Raw genomic sequence first — 19,392 nt, forward strand, 5'->3', positions numbered from 1 at the left:
AAGGTCTAAAGCTACCACAGATACAAGCAATTTCAGGAAGAAAAAAAATGAAATAAGGAAAACCTTAAACATCTAGAATTCCAACATGAAGTAATTGAGAACATATACTTAACCTATGTAAATAGGACTGTAAATGAAAACAGATCCACTGTGAATAGGATTTTTCAAAAAATTATCTTTGCATGGTTCTTCCTTCAGAGGATACAATACGAAAGGCAAATCTTTTGCCTGTTTATTTTGAAAGAAATTATACCCATTTTATTGGAACAAGTATAAAGAACTTGAAAAAATTCATTCTAACTAGTCTGTCATAATAAATCAAAGATAATAAATACAAAATTCTCTTCAGCATTCAGTTGAATACATGGTGTTCACTTGTCAAGTAACTAAATGATGTGTTGTGCGTATTGATCTAGATGTCTCCATAAAACTATAATATTTATATCAAATACATATGCTCAGATCTCTTTATGGTCTTTCTGCTTAGTGTTCTGATCATGCCTTCATCTATCAACCATCTAAATTCTTTCTTTGTATACCAGTAGCAGGCTGCTGTGGTTGAAGTAAACAGGTTCTTGTAAAGTTTAACTGGTTTTCCTCAACAAAGTACAGATCTCAGTCACTTTTTCTCATGAAGAACAGTCAATAAACATCAACAGAGACTGTACATATGGTCTTCTTGTTTATCTGTTAGTGGTATGCATTTTTTAAATATACCAGTTTACAGTTTCTAGTTGTTCACGCTTTTCATGACTTACCTAACATTACTTAATGCTCAATTAATTCAGTTCATTTAAGTGAAAACTTTATGCATGTGCTTCTGCCTCTCAATCACTTAAACAGATGCCTTATTTCAATATAAAATCTGCTCTAAGATTAATGCAGATAGAGTAATTCGTGCTATACAGTCATGATTTCATATTTTCTCTGTTTTCACAGAAGACCTGAACCAAATGATTGTCCTCTAAAGACCATCTATTTAGCCAATGTGTATAGTGATCCAGAACAGTAAGGTATAATATTTTAACCATACAAAAAACTTGCCTATGTATTGCATATATGACAAAATCAAAGACCAAGAATATCTCATCTAGAACGGTCACTTCTGGATACACAAAAAAAAAGACACACCAGTTGGTTTTCAAGAAATAACTCTAGGAAGTATTAAATTAAAAAGTATTACTCCCAAAGCTACCTTTTTGCATTAGTCATTCATATCTGTGAAAACAGAGCATAAAATAATCTAAATCAAGGCATGATATTTAAAAAAAAATCATCTGTAAGCTATTTTCTCACTCTGATTTTCAAATCAGGCTCTAGAAGTGTAATTTAAAGGAGACAAGTCAAATAAATTCAAGTGCATTGTAAATTGTCTGTCAACTGTGTAATGTCCCAGTAATTTTATTTTAACATTTTTCTCTTTGAGTTTTTTCATTATTCACCTTCCTCCTGAATGATTAAGAATTTCGAGTTTTGAAGTTACGGAGAAGTCAAATGCACTGACTTTTAAATATGTATTAATATTAAACGTATAAGAGAATATGACTACACTGTGACTGGAGATGTGATTGCAGTATATGAGAACATGTCTGAAGTACTTTTAATTTCTGTAAATTGGACCTGACAGCACTATCTGTTCTTTCTAAGTTTCCACATTCTTTAGAATCTCTTTTATATTGTGAGTAAAGAAAAGGAATTAGTTAATATCAGAAAACACTCAAAGAGCTACAAAATCTGGGTAGATGAGGCCCTTAATGACACGGCTTAGTGGTGGACTTGGCAGTCCTGGGGGAAGGGTTGGCCCTGATGATCTTAAAGGTCTTTTCCAACCTATCTAGGATTCAGTAAATGGGAAATCATTAATATTAGGCATTTTAAAGTAATCTCAATGCAGATATTAATTTGTGGCCAACATAAGTATGTAAAAAAAGAATAAAGGAGGAAACATTTCAAATTCTCTTAAACATCAAATTGACATATAAAAAACATACAGTCACATACAGGACCCTAATTAGTGAATAATTGCAGCTATGAAACTATCAAGTGCACCTATACAAATCCAGGTTTTAGTCTTTTCAGTGAATATTGGTGGCATGTCACTGGCATTCTTTAAATGTAGAAATTGTTTCTGAAGTGAATAGAAACAGTACAGTGGAATTCACCTGCACAGGTCTTCAAATAGTTTATGCACATCTGTGGGAGGTTTCTACTACAGAACAAGCTGACAGAGTGCATTTCACATACTTGAACTCTGGATAAATAGCATACTCCTTTGTTTCAACTGTATATTAGAGCTTGCATCTGTTTGCAATAGCATGCTATAAGTGATTCACTGTGAGCTGCTTTGTTTATTTCAACTTCCTTGCTCATTTACAGCTGAATAAATTTATCTTACATTTTTATAATCTAAGGAATTGTGCAATGCTTGTCAATAAAGCAAGTTAAGAAATAAAAGTTAATGCACACCTCTGAAACTGCAATAATAATAAGAAAGCACAGCAATTTGTTTCTACCAGGGTCTGGATTATTTAAGAGGCTTCTACCATAGCTTAAATATTCAAATATTGAATATTTATCCTTTCATTCAGTCTTGAATTTGGTGATATTATCTAGAGTAGTTCTACTTTCACAAAAATACCAAAACATTTACACATAACGCAGGTATATCACCATTTGAAATAAGTGAATCGTTTAGTATAAATAAGAGTAAAACCTATTAAATGCTATGACATGCCCTTGCATTCCATACTAGAAAGCTACAGTAAAATGCAGGAGTAAACCAGAGCTCCAGCATTAGGATCTCAGTTGCAAACAGACGTTAATCTACTGCTCTGCCCCTCCAAACCCTGGACTTCCTTCTTGTAATATATTGTACAGCAGATTATCACACACAAGACATCCTGTTATTACTTTAGAAATAAATTGAAAATATTTTTCCTCAAATAAATTGCTCTCTATATTCCCACTATACTCATTTTCAAATTGTCTTATGCATTTTTTAAATGCTCAATGAGTCAAAAAAAAGTAATTTTCATCAATGCAGGATTTAGCAAAGGCTTTAAGATTTTTTAGCATTTTATTCATGACCTGAGCCAGGGCCTTTTTTTCCATAGAAATTACTCTAAAATGTCATGACTAATTTTCTGCAGTAGAACCTGAGTATAAACTAAAAGTCTTAATTCCCTAAAACTTGCTGATCAATTCACCCCTTCTGCCAACTCACATTGCACTTCCTGGAATGTCTATACATAAAGTCATGGCCTGTGTATTTTGCATATTTATAAACTAGATTTATTCTTTCTTGGGTAAAAAACCGGAAAGCAACAACTGCTATTTCAATGCCAAACTGAAACGCTTGTTTAAAGTTTAGTCAGAGATAAGGAAAAGTTGAAAATGTTGCAATTTTAACTAGAAATATAAAATTAGTGCTGTTATTGTAGGCATATGATTTGAGACCTGGATTACAATTATTTATTTATATTTTTAAGTCATAATCTTGTTAGCTATTACTTCCCACATTTCCTTTCCTGCTTTCATAAGAATGGATATAGTTTAACAGGCATGCAATATTAAAAAAAAAAAAGTTTTGTCCTTTTAGTTCTGTCAGTCTATTTAACACTCATCAGATTTTCTTTATTACTAAGTGAGACTTCATTTGAAACAGTGGGATTAGAAGAATGGCTAGCAGATGGGAAATAGAGACACCCCTGGGGATCATAATGCAATCCATGTCACATTCTCTTATTACATTCTCATCCCACTGGAAAATAATATCTTACATATTGTATCAAATTATTTAATATAATAATCTAATGTCACTTTCTTTGGAGCTATGCCTCTCATTACTGCAGCAAATGGACCTTTGCCAAAGTATCTGGATAAGCCTTAAATTTTCTTTTTCTAATTTTTAATCAAATTCAAATGTCTAATGAGTCCAAGATGGCCTGTCAGCTTAAATTATCTGTTTGTCTTTCTGTTTACCATATCTATCTGTCTACAGTTTTTATTTTTCTCTGTGAAGTTTAGTTATTGAATCCCATGTTTCCTTCTGGAAGGAATCTCCAGCAGATGATTATTCCTGTTGATATGTTGATGATTTGCTAATTTATGGCTTCTAAATTTAAGAAATCTGAAGAAATCTCTGTGAAGCAGAGCAGATCACGAGACATGAGAAACAAGTTTAATAGCTTATACAGTAAAGAACTGTTATTTCATTAAAAGACAACTTTTAATCTTAACATATTAAGTAATGCCTGTGGATCTTTTTTCTTTTCAACTTTTGAAAATCTAACAGACTTTACCATAACTATTTACTATGTGGACCAGGTAAGCAGTTTATATACAGACATAGATGTATATAACATAATAATCATCCCTCTCTCTGCCACTATCTATTCATGTGAAGCTGTGTTCTGCTAGCTGCTCTCCTAAAGAGTTTCCATTGGATATGACAGCAGTTTCGTACGAAAAAAAAAAAAAGGCAAAAATAATTTAGCCTATGAAATTAAGTCAATAATTTAATGCAAAGTCTGAAAAAACCCTAACATTGACTTAAGTTATCCAATCTCTCTTTCAGTTAATCAGTTTACAAATGTTCTTTCCATATGCCTTGTAGAGCTTTGTGCAGGATGATTTACAATAAGCTAATGTCTTCAAGTGGAAAATATTTCATAGAATTAAAACCCAGTTTGACCATATTAATACATGAACATAGAAATGAAACAACTGAATAAGAAAAATCTTGATTCTCAAGTAAATTAGTAAATGCACAATAAAGGCTAATTATAAATTAGTAGAGGTAAAATAAATCTGTATCTTTAACCAAATCTCAAACCAGACCTGAGTAATATGAAGGTTATAAATAACGAACGTTGATTTTTTTTTTAATTTTTTTTTTTTTTTTGGCTTAAAAGGAATAACACAGATGATCTTCTAAGTCCTGCTTTGGCTAGGACTGAATGTGTAAGTTCAAATATCACAAAAAGACTGCAACAGCAGAATTCTACTTATCCAAACCCAAGAATTTCTTGAAGAAACCGTCTAAGATTTAAAGCATTAACTTTATTGTTAGGAGGTTAGTGGGAACACTTCATAAAATCATCCAAAGCTAATTTGGTCACTGAGTCTTCAAACCTTCCAGAGTTATGGATGCATGAACTAACCTGTAGACTAACTATTACATTCTAAAAATTATAGTCTATCAGATATGGTGATACAGTGGCAGTTACTTTAAAAATATCACTCTAAAAAGACCCCTAGAATACAAACTCATAGGTTCTACAGATAAGTCACAGAAAGAGCCTAATCAGATTAAGTTAAATTGAAAGCTTTAGAAGAAAAGAGTTAAATAGGGTGTACAAAACCAGCTGCTTGTCTCAAAGTTATTAAGAAAAATTAGAATGGATAAGAGGAAATAACTATATAACAGTCAGCTATATACCATTTCATTTTGTAACTGATGAAAAAATGTCAAGCAAAAAAGCATAGCACTTTTCCTGCCTTATATATATAAAATTGTACATTATTTTCTAAAGACTATAGACTTTTTATAATAATGTAATAAAAAGTCAGATTTTCCCTTCACCTAACTATGCTGCATCTAGCTTTTATCTCCAGTATTTGTATCCAGTATTTATCTGTTCATAATGCTACTTGTTTGTCATTACTTTATGAAATTACCTGAATATAACTTATTAAGGTATGTAAGATATCTTACTAAAGATATAATACTGCAGATGCTTTTCAGTGTGATGACATAGTACTTGGTGATGAAACAGCTAATAAGAGTTAACCTTCATTATAAATTTGTCTACTTTGCATTTTATAAACATTTCTCACCTTTAGAAAGCATAAGCTTGACTTCATTAAATCTCACAAAAACTCTGTAAGGTAGTTACTAGTCTATTAGTAATGAGAATATGCCAAATATTCTACAGAAAAAGTAAGTTACATTGTTACTTAATTGTACAGAAATCAGCAGAACATTGACAAACAGTAGTGACTAAATTGCTCATGTGAAAGAACAGAAAAACCACATAGGACTCAAGGTGAAAAATACTGGAAGCCACATCACTGTCAAGAGACCTCTCAGCAGTATTAGAAAAAGAATACTTTTTACAGTTCTAGTTGCTTCTCACGCATGAATTTTATTTCACTGTTACAACACAGTTATATATTTACTATAAACTCATTCCTGTCTGTAACTCATCTGGTTTTCTATGTATCATTTGTATTTAGTGATGACTATAGGAAAAACCAATTGTTTCTTTGTTCTGAGAAAAACTAAATTAAGGCAGCCAAGGTTTTTCTTTGTCTACTGACCACCTGATTCTGGTCTGTCAGGACACATAGCAAAAACATTAGAGTCTTCTGATGAGCTGATCTGTAAACAGCAGCAAAACAGCCGTTTAGCAGTAATCTACCTATAGAGATCTTATTGTTTACGAATCTGAAATTCAAGGCAAGGATTGTTTTTAGTAACATCTTGAATTTTTTTTTGCACTAGGTTGTAATTGTGCCGTACTCATTAACCTAGTTGTCATTAAATGTGCAAATTTGGACTAGGTCACATATTTTATAGATATATTCATATGCATTTTGGTATGTAAGCAACAGTAAGTACTGTTGTTTATTTAACAGATGAAACTTCAATCACAGACTGTAAGAAAATTCCTGCTTTGTGTTCTATGAGACTTTAGAAGTCTCATTTCAGAAATATATTACCAAGGGGAGATTATAAATTAAATTTAAATTTTCCCCTGGACTTTTGTAAGTAGCCAGTATATAGTAAAGGTAATTAGAGATAATTGCACGCTGCCTACAAACTACTTCACTTCCAAACTCTTGTGTATGTGATTCTTACATAGCCTGTGTCCTTTGAGGATTGTCTGAAAATCAAAATAAAATGTGAGCTCAAACTTGCTGGCATGTTGGTTGTTTCTCTTCTTTAGTAAGTGGAATTAGTAGAAATAATTTTTATGCATACATTCTAGCTGCTTTGACAGTTACAGTTCCATAGCAAGGCTCTCTTTATTACTAAAGCAATGCAGCGCAATCTTTAAAACATACATAATCATATATTAATTTTAACTTCCCACCTAAATGTTTAATAATCATATAGAAGCATGCTATTCCACATGGTTCATGGGGCAACATGTATAAATATATATATAAATGCTACAAAGCATATATTTATCTATTTTGGAGAAAGTTAAAAAGTATACACATTTGCTATTTTGAGAACTGAAACTACATCTTAAAAAATAGAAAATAAAAAAACCCCAACACAAAAACATTAGCTGCTTTATTTTGTACATGTATTTAATTTTATCTGGAAACTTTCTGATGTTAGGAATAGAACAACTGTAGTTTCTCATTATGTTTGCTGCCAGAATCTATGCTTGGTTGCTTAACTAAAGACCTTATATTGCTAATTACTACCACATGCCCATATCCCAAGCAAAGGAAAACTTATTGGTTCTGACAATCCATTCTCTCAACACTGAATTCCAAATGAAAACTTAAATATTGGCCAAACATAACATTTCATCAATCTTGTTCTACTGACTTCAACAGCAACATCAAACAAGGGGTGATAATGGCTTTTTTCTGTGCAGTTCCCAAGCTTAGATTCTCTGATGAAAGACCCATGTGAGCAAAGGACATCTTTAAACTACTTCATAATTAATAGTTGAACCAGAAAACAATGCATAAAGTAAATTGAACAGTTTGTATTCTGATGACAGAGCTGAGTTTCAAAGAAGTTAATGGGCAGTAAAGATCAGCAGAGAAAGCACTGACAACAGATTGAGCTAAAACCAGATAGCGCATATAAATAAAGACAAAAAGAAAGGGTGAAAATATAACATCAAGCACGCCCCAAAGCTAGCAGAAGCCTGTAATCTGGAGTTGAGCTTTTCAGGATGTGGGGTTCTGACTGAAGATCACGTCCAAATTTTGAGACATCTGAGCAGTGCTAGGTACTAGTGACAATGTAGAAGGGGAGAGACTAAAACTCTGTGCAAAGTAGTTTTTAAGCACATTCTTCTCTTCTATAACTCCTCTGAAGCCTCAGAAACAGAAGTTTAAAGTTGTCAGACACAGGAAGTTCTGTGTTTGAAAAACTTCACTCTTCAAGAAACCAAGTATGAATACAAATATGAAACTGAGTAGGCCTCTGTCACAAACAAACATTTTTGGAAATTAAAGATACTACCCTATCTCAGAAATAAATTATGACATTTTGTTAATTTGCATAAGTCAATTATGATAAAAGTTTCCGACATCAGTGTTTACACTAAAAAAGCTTTAGACATCTGAGGATATCTCAAAAAAAAAAAAAAAGTACTGAAGTATTTGCAATCGTATCATCTAATTGCTTGAGTATTATTGGACACACAATAGTATAACTAATGAAAAAAACTTTGATGTATCTAGCCAGTGACATAAAGTAGTACCCTAGAATTAGTTCCATGGGACATTTATACTCTTTGTGCTCCACAGAGAGGAGAAACAACTTGATAAAAACTTAATCCACATTCATAAAATTATGCATGGGTAATTTGAAAAGAATAAAGTGAAAAACATATCTTTAAGTAAGGAGAAGAACAATCAACTAGATGTGCTCCTTGTAGTCCCCTCTTTAAGTTATTTTGAAAGGATTGTATACAACTAGTCTTTTAGGGCGAATATATCTTTACCAGTGAAAGTCACAAGAATACATAATTAAACAAAACATGGCAACAGTAAAGGTGACATAGAAGAGAAACTACTACATTGCCAAGCACATCAAGTCCTTTAACAGCTTTATCCTGGCATGTCTAGATGCTGGAAATGCCAGAAAGAGCTGGTTTTAACTTGGTCAAGGAAACAAGGAGGCTTTCAATAAAAATGTAATGAGCTAATGTGGTCCAATAAAATTTAACTTTTGCTACCAGGTTAAAATAGTATTTTTTATGGGTTTGGTTTCTTTTCCAAACTATATTGATACTAAGCTATTACTTGTTCTTCGTAGGATAGGTTTATATGAAGTGTGGAAGAGAATCACAGTAAAAATCCTGGTCATAGATACTAAAATCACAATTGTTTGCAATATTAAAAGTCAAAAAGAGCTGCATGAGAACTAATCTGCTGTTTGAACAAGAAACAGCACTATCAGTTTTCTGACAGTCTAATGGAATAACTTGATCAACATAAATCTCAGATTTTGCACCCCAGTAAACCCAAGTTTTCTAGAGAACTATGCTGTTTGAAAATCATGTGAATTATCATTGTCACTTAGTTAAGAGATTAAAATTGATGACATATGATAATCTGATCCCCAAAGTGTGAAGTGACAAGTCAACCTTTTTCCAGACGCTACGTGCATATTCAATAGCAGCATTTTTTCACAAGACACGTCAGCGTAGTCTTAGTGGTGTCCAGATTCTCTTGAAGTAGGGACAAAAACTTGTGACTTGCACCATAGCATAGCCCAGGTCTCTAATTACAGTGTGACAACACTCCAGTGGTAACATCTGAAGTCAAGGAGTACCACCTTCAGGGGCTCTAAAGTCACACAACCACACCTGGTCTTTTTTGACTTACTTTCTGCCTCGGGTTGAGTTAAAAGTCCCGCCGTATTTCTTCCGATTAAGGATGAGAGCAGCAATTTCTGGCACGTAGCGAGCAAACATTGCCTACATGCATGAAACAAAAAAAAAAAAAAAAAAAAAGAAAATGGCATGCAGAGAGTGTTCTACTGCAGCAGAGGCAGCAGAGCCTCTTGGGATACTTACTTTCTTCCACTAACCGCACTATAGGAACCACCATATTTCTTGCGGTTTCCTATTAATTCTATGATTTCAGGGACGTAGCTGGCAAACATGGCCTAAGAAGAAGATAGGAGACAGAAGAAAAGACTAAAAAGAGAGGCCAAAGAAAGGGGGATGATGAGTATTTTCAGAAGATATATATCGTTAAGATCTGAAAATGCAAAAGAATTAGATCTGTGCAGTTGTTTAAAAAGAAAATTAAAAAAAAATGTGAAAGTTCTTATCAAGCAAAACAAGAGGACTCAATGTAAAAGTTTGTCTTGGAGAAGGTGCATACCTTATAAATTAAGAAAATGGTCAAAAGACAAAAATAAGTACACAAAACAAAACAAGAACAAAAATAATCCAAACTGGTATCTAATAATAAAATCCAGTTATATCAAAGTCTTCCTGAAGGAGGGGAGGGGAAAAAACTATGCAAGCTCTACTGCAGAAAAACAAAACCAGATATTATCATTACCATTACATTTCTATTTTAAAGACAGGCTTATTTCTCCCATTCTTAGAATTCAAGAGAAGAAAAAAAAATGAAATCAGGGGTTATTCCCCTTGTTAAGAAAAAAAAAGGTCAACCCCCACCTGAAAAAAAAAACACCAAACAACTTTTACAAAAGTTTATGTTTTTAAAAGGTTTGGAATAACATGTGAGAGAAAAAAAGGTTTTGAGGAGAAAATAAAAATTATTCTGCCATGTTTAGTCCAACAAACATCTTCCTTGTGGCTGGATACTTCGAAGAGCTACTGCCAGTTGACATGGTCTTTGTCTTCATATGGCAATAAACATAGATGGGAATGCATATATTTATGCCCATATATATGTATCTTTGTGTCTCTCATATATGTCATTCATAACATTAGATATATACATATCACCTCTAAGATGTATGTATATGTGAAATCAATATATGAGAGTAAGGTAACAATATACATATGCATGTATGTGCACAATATATATTTTAAAATATCCATAATGCACTTACCTTGCACAGTGCAAATATGAAAATAAACTTTGCTGGTTTAGAAAATAACATTGCAATAGTCCTATATTACTAAGACTGTTAGATAGAAAAGTTGACACCAGACAATTAGTAAATTTGGTGCTATGTACATGCAGGACAAAGAACACGAGAACTTGCTGAAAATATACTATTTATGGCCATGTGATAAATTGTGAGTTAAAATTGTGCTACATGACATGAAAGGATGTTTGGAATTAAAGAAAATGTGGTTTGCCATCATCTGGATCAGGCAAGCTGCTCTCTAAGGCAGTCCAAAGCCACAGTGTTTGTTGGAATTCTGGGAAGGAACACAGAAGGGTGGGTGGGTAGGACTTCTGAAACCGCAAAATGCCTTTAACTATTATTAATAGCAGCCTCAAAAAAATTCACTGGTCAATCACTAAAAAGTAAAGGACTACAAATAACATTATAAGTTTAAATATTAAGGCACTTCATGTATTCTCATTTATTACTCATTCAGATAGATTAGAGAAATTCTGACTCTACTAAACTGGACTAATCTGACAAACTTTTCCAAAATATTTATCTATAGAAAAAAAAAAGGCAGGGAGGGGTATTTTAAACATATTTAAATGTTTTCTAATTAATTTTAATTCACTAATTCAGATATTATTTCATTAATTACAACATTGAGATACACAGGATTGACTATTAAGGTAACTGGAATAAAAATAATTATAAAAAAGAGTTTTTACCAATCCCCCAAGGATGAAGAAGACCATGAAAAGGCGACCAAGAGTTGTTTTTGCATAAACATCTCCATAGCCAACAGTGGACATTGTAACCATCAGTAAGTAAACACATTCCCAATATGTTAGCGGTTGATTATTTTGGAAATTTTCCCATGGATCCCCTGAGTTCTCCACCTAAAATGTACAAGAAAACATACAATGAATTAATAGAGTCATACCACAAATTACTGATATATGTGTGTGCATATGCTTACATATATAATGTAATTTGGCATACAGTATAAATTCTGAATCCATTCCTGTAATTTATTTTGAACAAATATAAAACCTAACTTGTCCCAGTTATAGCATTACAGTTCTTTTGCCAATACGCATAGCCTTGCCACTCATACTATTTATGGAAAGCATTTTTTCATTCAGCACTAAATAATATTAATGCAGTTAGGTAAGTTCATTTTATAGCAATTTGTTAGAACATTTTCAGAGCAAATCTTACATGTAATGCAATTATACTTCTGAATGTTTTTTGTTTTAAAGCATTATCATAGAATTACAGAATGGTTAGGGTTGAAAAGGACCTTGAGATCTAGTACTAACCCCTATTAAAGGCATTAGTGACATGTTTAGTGATACACTATTGCTATTCTAAGAAGCCAGCTCCTGTATCTCACAAAGTTATAAATTTATCATCTGAAAAGCAGTGTGCCCTCTAAAGTTCATTCCACAGTAGAGTTTGACCACTGAGAATTCCTACAATAGTGGAACTTAAACTGAACAGCAAAATAAATCCCAAAACAAAATCCAGGTCCTAGAAAATAGCATCCTTTTCCATCACTGTAATTTTAAAATGTCTTTTTCTTTTTTTCTTCAGAAATATAAAAAAACTAATGTCTCTAAAAAAATGCTATGTTTGCTAAGAGGAGTGTAAAAATATGGTCATAAGTGATTAAGAAGTATATCATAAAACATGAAAAATTTTGGTGCATCTTCATAAGAGTGAAAATTAAATTAGTATTTGGTAAAAGAAGAAGCTGAACATTCTGAATTGAATCTTATATAGTTGGATGCAGCTCAAGGTAGTTCAAGAGAAGTCAAATTGCTCTGTTCTAACACTGATATTATGAAATTTTAGTATTAGTCCAAAACAATTCCTGACTAACTTATTATTTCTAGCACCTTGAAATATTCATGGTTCTAAATAAAATCATAAAAAATACTTAAAGAACACTCGACCATATCTAATTATGCTTACTAAACAAAAAATCAGTAAAAGCTATTACTTTAAAATGTTTAAGACACAATTGACATATACCTATCCTATATATGCATATTAACATTTATGAACTCATATGTACCTCTGTACTAGCTATCTTCAATTTTTCAGGTATCATTTAATGCAGAATTAAAATAAATAAATAAATCTACTATAAAACTCTGTATTATCAGTGACTGAAATTTACACCAAAAAAAAAATAAAAAGCCATTTGGAATGTTATCAATCCCACTACTTCCCGTGGAAATACAGAACTGTTTTCTCCTGGCACAACCATTGATTTCCCAGGACCTCAGTATCGCTTAATAAAGCCAATCCCTTCCAGGAAGCACTCTGGGTAGTTATTTAGGAAACGCTGCCACCTACTGGTAAATTGTAATCATTCAAGAAGTTGCAGCAGTTCAAGTCTCGTATTTTATTTCTGAGGCTAATGATGTATTACTTACTGTTCAGAACTAGTTTTGAGTAGAAGCCTAAAACTGTGAAGCTGTGATGTCTCTGTTTATCTTATACTATAAGATGCATTAAGGGATCAGTCAGAGCAAGGCAATTTCAGGTAATAAGGTAGCTCAGAGAGCAGAATATCCATGAGAAAAAGTCAAACAAGTATTTTCAAATATACTTACCAAATGTATGAACCCAGCTGCTGTCAGCCACGTGCTGATAAATATAGAGCACAGATTCACTAGCTTGATGGAATTACTGAAAATAAACAAAACCCAACAACAAATGGGAACTTAGACTGGAATTTCTCACACATTTTCAATATGTACTTATAAACAACTGCATACTTTAGAATGAAAGTGTCTGGTGATGATTTCTGAAGAGAAGCAGACCCCTAAAAAACTTAATCAAAAGCCTATGCAAAATAGCTTTTTTTTTTTTTTTGTCTTTGCAAAGTCACGTTTGCATAATTTGGATAGCTTGAAAGAAAAATTCCCATGCATTTGAGAAACGTTAGCTACAGCTGTACTCATAACCAAATAAATAGAAATAAACAACTGTTTTTCACAAAAGAAAATTGGTTGCCTTTCAAAACACTCACCTTGTCATTTTTCATTGCTACACACCCCAGATTTATTTGCATGTGAATATTCTGGTACCCTGGAATACATCTACACAAGGCCAATAAATTAATCTGAGCAATGCCAATTAGCATTAGCTGCTGAACACTGCATTTATACAAACAGTTGACTGATTTAAAAAAATATATATTTAATTTTTCATATTGTTCTTATATATTTATTATGCTTTGTACCCCAGGCCAGTGAAGGCTCTAAAAATTAACACAAGAATGTTTTTTGTTGCATACTCGCCACATGTTAACACTTATATACATGACCACAGAGAAAGACTATTTTCCTACAGTTACAGTAAACAAATCATGAACTATTGCTGCCAATCTGTAAATGTCATGATGCTGTAATTGTCATCATGGATTCACAAATTAAAGAACTTAGGTATTTTACAGTCCCTGTGCAAACTCCCAAGTAATTTTCATATTATTCTGCTTGCATAACTCCAATTGATCACTTTGTGGCAAAAAAAAACCCCAAACCAAATCAAACCAAAACAAACAAACCCACCAAAATAAACAAACAGAAAACCCCACCAAACCACAACCAAACAAAAAAAAAAATAAACAACCAAAGGATTGAAACTTAACAGTCAAACACAGCAAACTCTTTTCAGCCCCATTGAGTAGTATGTTCCCTACTGCAGCCAGAAGTGATTTTGAAGCAAGGATCTCACTCAGTTCAGCAGGAAAATGCCACTCTTAAAAACCTGTGTAAGAAATATAAGTAAAGCCTGCTCCCTTTTTTCGTACAAAATTCACTATGATTCAAAAACCTAAGAAGGATATTCAGTATCTATACAAGGAACTCAAGTCCATGTATTCCTATCTCCAAATAATCTTATCCATTCATGGAACTGTACTGGAAATAGCTCTCTTATGTTTTTGAAAACATTTCTGAGAATGAATAATGGCTCAGAAAAATCAGTATTATTCCTAAAGCAATACATCCCGAAAGCATAAAAATCAGGAAAAATTCACTATCAGTCTTAGCAGTAGTAGTTTTGAGCAGAATTAATTAATATTTCTAACTAATACAAGGACAGTAAAAATACATTATTTTTTAAACAAAATTGAGGCATGAACCAGCTCCATTGAAATATTTTTAAGAGTTACAGTTAGAGAGGGCATCTGTGGGTACAAGGGAAGAAATACAATTGGTAATATGGATACTGTATTTAAAGCTGTACTCAAAAACAAGATAACGTACCAGCATTCTGCAATTACTTAGTGCTCATCTGCATTAACACATATTCCCCATTCCTGTCTTTCGTTATGTATGGTTGATTTAAGGTTCATATTCTGTTGATGATAACATTCAATCATAGCATGGGACCATAACCAATTGGTTTCTAGGTTAAAAAAAAATCATAGAAATCATGCTGATGCAAAACTCTGTTATGAAAAGCTAAATATGAGCTTTTCACCTGAACTTAGAATAGGCTCCTGATAAAAAAATGGGGCAGTTGATGTCTCCACATATTGCTCTATACAAGTAAATGACAGCACTTAAGAATAACTCTTACATGACTTGTTTGGTATGTTTTATTTTTGCGGACTTATTAAACATTTTACCTTAGCTCTCCTCTATGAAATATCCTCTATGAAATACTCCCTGGGTTTCTGCCAGAATCTAAATATAGATGAAGGATTAGTCACAAACATTTTCCTCCTCTTTAAGCTCTTTCCAACATCTGTGCAAAATCCCTTACTGTGAGCTCTGCCCAAGCCTCTGCAGTTTTGTTGAAAAATATTAGAAAACAGTGAAGGAGAGAGATTTTCAACTGAACGCCACACAATTCATTCTATTTCATAAAACACAGGAACAAAAAACACCGAATAAAATTAATTTAATTGCAAATTAGAAAACAAAGAGGTCCTTGGCAGAGTACGATCTTTTAATATGTAAAAACTTTTCTTTGCCCTGTAGGTTCATTTAAAATATAAATAATAATTAATAATTTTTCATATACTCTAATAACTGTCTAACACACCCACATGACTTTGCAAGTCTTCTCACTGCCTCTGTTTTTGCATTGTTTAGCTTCTTTTTTTTTTTTTTTTTTTTGGTTTTTGTTTGTTTGTTTGCTTTTTGCTTGGGGTTTTGGTTTTTTTTTTTGGCGGGGTGGGCTTTTTGAGGTTGCTTTTTTGGTTGTTTTTTTTTTTTTCTGTTGTTTGTCTGTTTAAGAAAGATTGATGATGCAGAAATAGAAACTCTCAATTAAAAAGTATGCCATTACCGTAACAGAAAAACCATACCAACCACAGGAAGCAGAGTTCTTGTTTGTGAAGGTACTTAAGGATACACAAATATAAAACTTTTTCACTGAAGTTTGAAGCTAAATTCATGCAAGACAATAAATAAAAAATAAAACCCACTCATATGGTCACATTTATGTCAGGTGTAACCAAAACTTTTCTAAAATAAATGGCATTCTGCTAATTTGTTTTAATTTGACTCATCCATTTTACAAAAAGATGTTTTATGAGCAACGACACAAAAGAGAACAGCCATATCTTTCTATTGAAGAATGAGGAACGGGAAAGAAATAAAGAATTGGTTTGAGGCACTGACAGATTTTAAGTGAAATGGTGTTAGTGATGAACTGCTGGGGATTAATCATCTGAGAAAACTGAAACAGTCATATAAGGAAGCTTTGCTTTACAGACTTTCTAATAATCAACATTTTGGATTTACAGATATTTGGACATTCATATAGATAACCACAGAGTTAATGATATCTAATCTAAGAGCAAATTTTACACTAGAGAAACGTTATTTAAATGAACAGGCCAATCTTGAGCAAGCTAACTCTGAATACACTGAATGTGATTTAATGCAGCACTCCTTTATTTATGGATCTGGAAGCTTGCAAATCCACCACTCCTGAAGGGACTTTTAGCCTTTATCCAACATCTTTTGAGTTTATGGGGCTTCTCTATTGACTACCATTTCTTTTGGTGAAGTTCTGTGTTTTCAATGTAAAGCCATTGGGTATCCTGAGCTCCTGCAAAAGTTATTCTCCTTTACCATACTCTCAGCTACTGGGCTACAGCTTTGCTGCACATTCTTTGATTTCTTTATTTGACAGGAACTGGATTCCTTACAGTTACACGGCTTAAGACAATGCGAGAGTTTTACAGCAAAAAAAGAATAGTTTCAAGATTATGGGTTGAAGACATGGCTATGTACAAATTTTAAGGATATATTTCTCAATCACTACTATTAGTAGCAACTAAGTTGAGCCACTTGCATATAAAGCCCTCACACATGCATGACCAACTGGTAGAGAAAGCATAGGATTTTGGAATATGTCATCCAACTGTGATTCATGGGAAAGTTCCTTTAAAGAAATCTTTTGTTCAAAGTTGTGCTGCTTCTGCACAACTTTCATGTACTGATAGCCCAAAAAATTGGTGGAAGCTAGAAAGTTACTTGGAGTATTTTAATTATTCTTTGAAAGAAATGCTAATGCCGATGAACACAACATAAAGATATCTCAGTGTAAAATTCATTTTTAATATGTTTTTGTTGTGAACAAGGATAGTCAGGTTAAAAAAAAATTTGAAAAAGAGCAACGATTATTTCTCAAAATACTTTTAAACTGTATCCTGTTGAATGAATTTTGATTTCTGTTTTTCCAAGGTAGCAGAATATGGACTGATTATGTGGAACGAAGCAACTTTTAATCACTGAAGAGCTCTGTAATTCATTCTGCTTTTCATTTACCAGCACAGTCTTGTTCAGATCTTTCATATATAACAACACACCAAGTAAAATCTACTGATCACATTGCAAAAGATTATGACACTGATAAATCATTCATCAGCAGAAAAAGGTTTAAAGAACAGGTAACATGAGTTTTACTCCAGAAAAGAAAATCATATATTACTAGAACAACAAATCTAAGCCATTTATGTTCTGTCACCAATGCAACTAACTCAATATGTAAGAAAAGGTCTTACCTTGTTTTAAGGATATTCAGAAACTGCAAAATTTCTGAAAACTGTATCAGTCTAAGGGCTCTTAAAAATCTTAAACCTGTAGTAAAGGAAAAAAAAAATGTAGTAAAGAATAATTCAAATTATAGCATTTCATTTACAATGACAGCAATCATTCAAATCAACATAGGTAGCATACAAAATGCCAAATACCTTTGAAATGCTCTTCCATATTTAATGATGCCAAAATCCTTTCCAGGTCTTTTTCAACTTTTTTTAAACTTACTTCCTTAATAGCTGTAGTATCCTACCAGAAAGCCTTAATTTATGTAGGGCGCCATGGTAGAAGATATGTAGACTAAAAGCTAAGGGCAAAAAAACCTCACTGAGGTTCTGTTGGTATTTTCTAGAGTCCTTCTTTTCCAAGCTGCCAAAGACACATACAAAGACCTGAAACTCCTCAGTCCTCCAAGCTCCCACATTGCTTAGTGAAAAATAAGAGATTATTGGCAAGAGATCTGATAACCTGGATAAAGTAGACTGTGTATATGCCTGATTAAACTGGTAAATCTTAATGACGTTAAGTCTTTTATTGTAATAATACTCCCTATGTACACCCTAACTCCAAAAAACTCAAGCAGGAGAAGAGAGAAACTACACATTCGCTCTTAAAAATTACAAACTTACTATAATTCTTTCTATCAGACCATAACGATAGTAATAGATGACGCTTTGGCTATTAAAGAGAAAGCTATTTTTACAAATAAATAGCATTTTTGTGCTGATATCAGGTTGTATGAATAACAATTCCCAGACAACCAGAAAGCCACCAAGCGTGCGCAAAAGAAAATACTGTAGAAGATTAAGGGCTTAAAGTATTAAAAGAGACTTATGCCGATACTAAAAAAAATTGGCTGCAGATCTTTGGCATATGAATAAAAGTACATTGTGTATTATACACATGCAGAGCTTATAAAATTAAAATACTACTTTGAGGATAATTTTTACTAGGCAGTGCACTCAGGAGTTACATAAAGGTTGTGTAACATGGTATTGCAACTGCTGCAGTTAAGTCCAGGGCAGCTTCTTCTACATCCTCTTTATCAATATTTATTTTACAAACTTCCAGTGCTGTAAGCTCCTTTTTATTTCTAGAATCTTCAGGAAAGACTGATCACAGCAAGTATATAAACGTGGTCAAAATTTTCATCATCTCAGTGAATTTCAGAGGTTCCCCTCAAGAGCAAAAATGCACGTGGCAAGATGTGTTTAAATTAAGGCTTTATTTCCACGGTATACTTGGAGAGTTGTTAAATAAAATCTTTAGTCATGCTAAGACTCATAAGTAGCCTTATTAAAGTAGCTTTAACAAAGTAGAAATTCACTACTTTCTATTACATGGATGTAAAGTTTCTTTTTAATTAGTAACTGTAGGGAACTCTAAAGATTAATCACAAGTTAAAAAGTGGACATGGAGATCTAGACAAAAAGCAGTAAAATTATGCTTAATAATTATAAGCTTCAGAGCCATTTGCAATTAGAAGATGATCCTTTTGGATCATAGTGCTGAAACCATAAG

The 19,392-nt window shown here is 32.8% G+C and overlaps 1 protein-coding gene across 1 annotated transcript in view; it reads right to left on the reverse strand.

Annotated features, from left to right (window-relative positions):
* Positions 1-19,392, reverse strand: part of LOC133207387 (calcium-activated potassium channel subunit alpha-1a) — a 258,220-nt gene that overhangs the window by 150,025 nt on the left and 88,803 nt on the right. The window contains exons 5-8 of the mRNA XM_061344253.1: positions 17,838-17,913; positions 13,423-13,498; positions 11,527-11,697; positions 9,777-9,868 (exon numbers count right to left, since the gene is read on the reverse strand). Of these exons, the coding sequence (XP_061200237.1) occupies positions 9,777-9,868; positions 11,527-11,697; positions 13,423-13,498; positions 17,838-17,913 (415 nt within the window). The remainder of the gene's footprint in view (positions 1-9,776; positions 9,869-11,526; positions 11,698-13,422; positions 13,499-17,837; positions 17,914-19,392) is intronic.

The sequence above is a fragment of the Neopsephotus bourkii genome, unplaced genomic scaffold, assembly GCF_033783945.1.
Source record: "Neopsephotus bourkii isolate Nb327-2 ecotype Australia unplaced genomic scaffold, CSIRO-AGI_Nbou_v1 NB_196, whole genome shotgun sequence".
Taxonomy (NCBI): Eukaryota; Metazoa; Chordata; class Aves; order Psittaciformes; family Psittacidae; genus Neopsephotus; species Neopsephotus bourkii.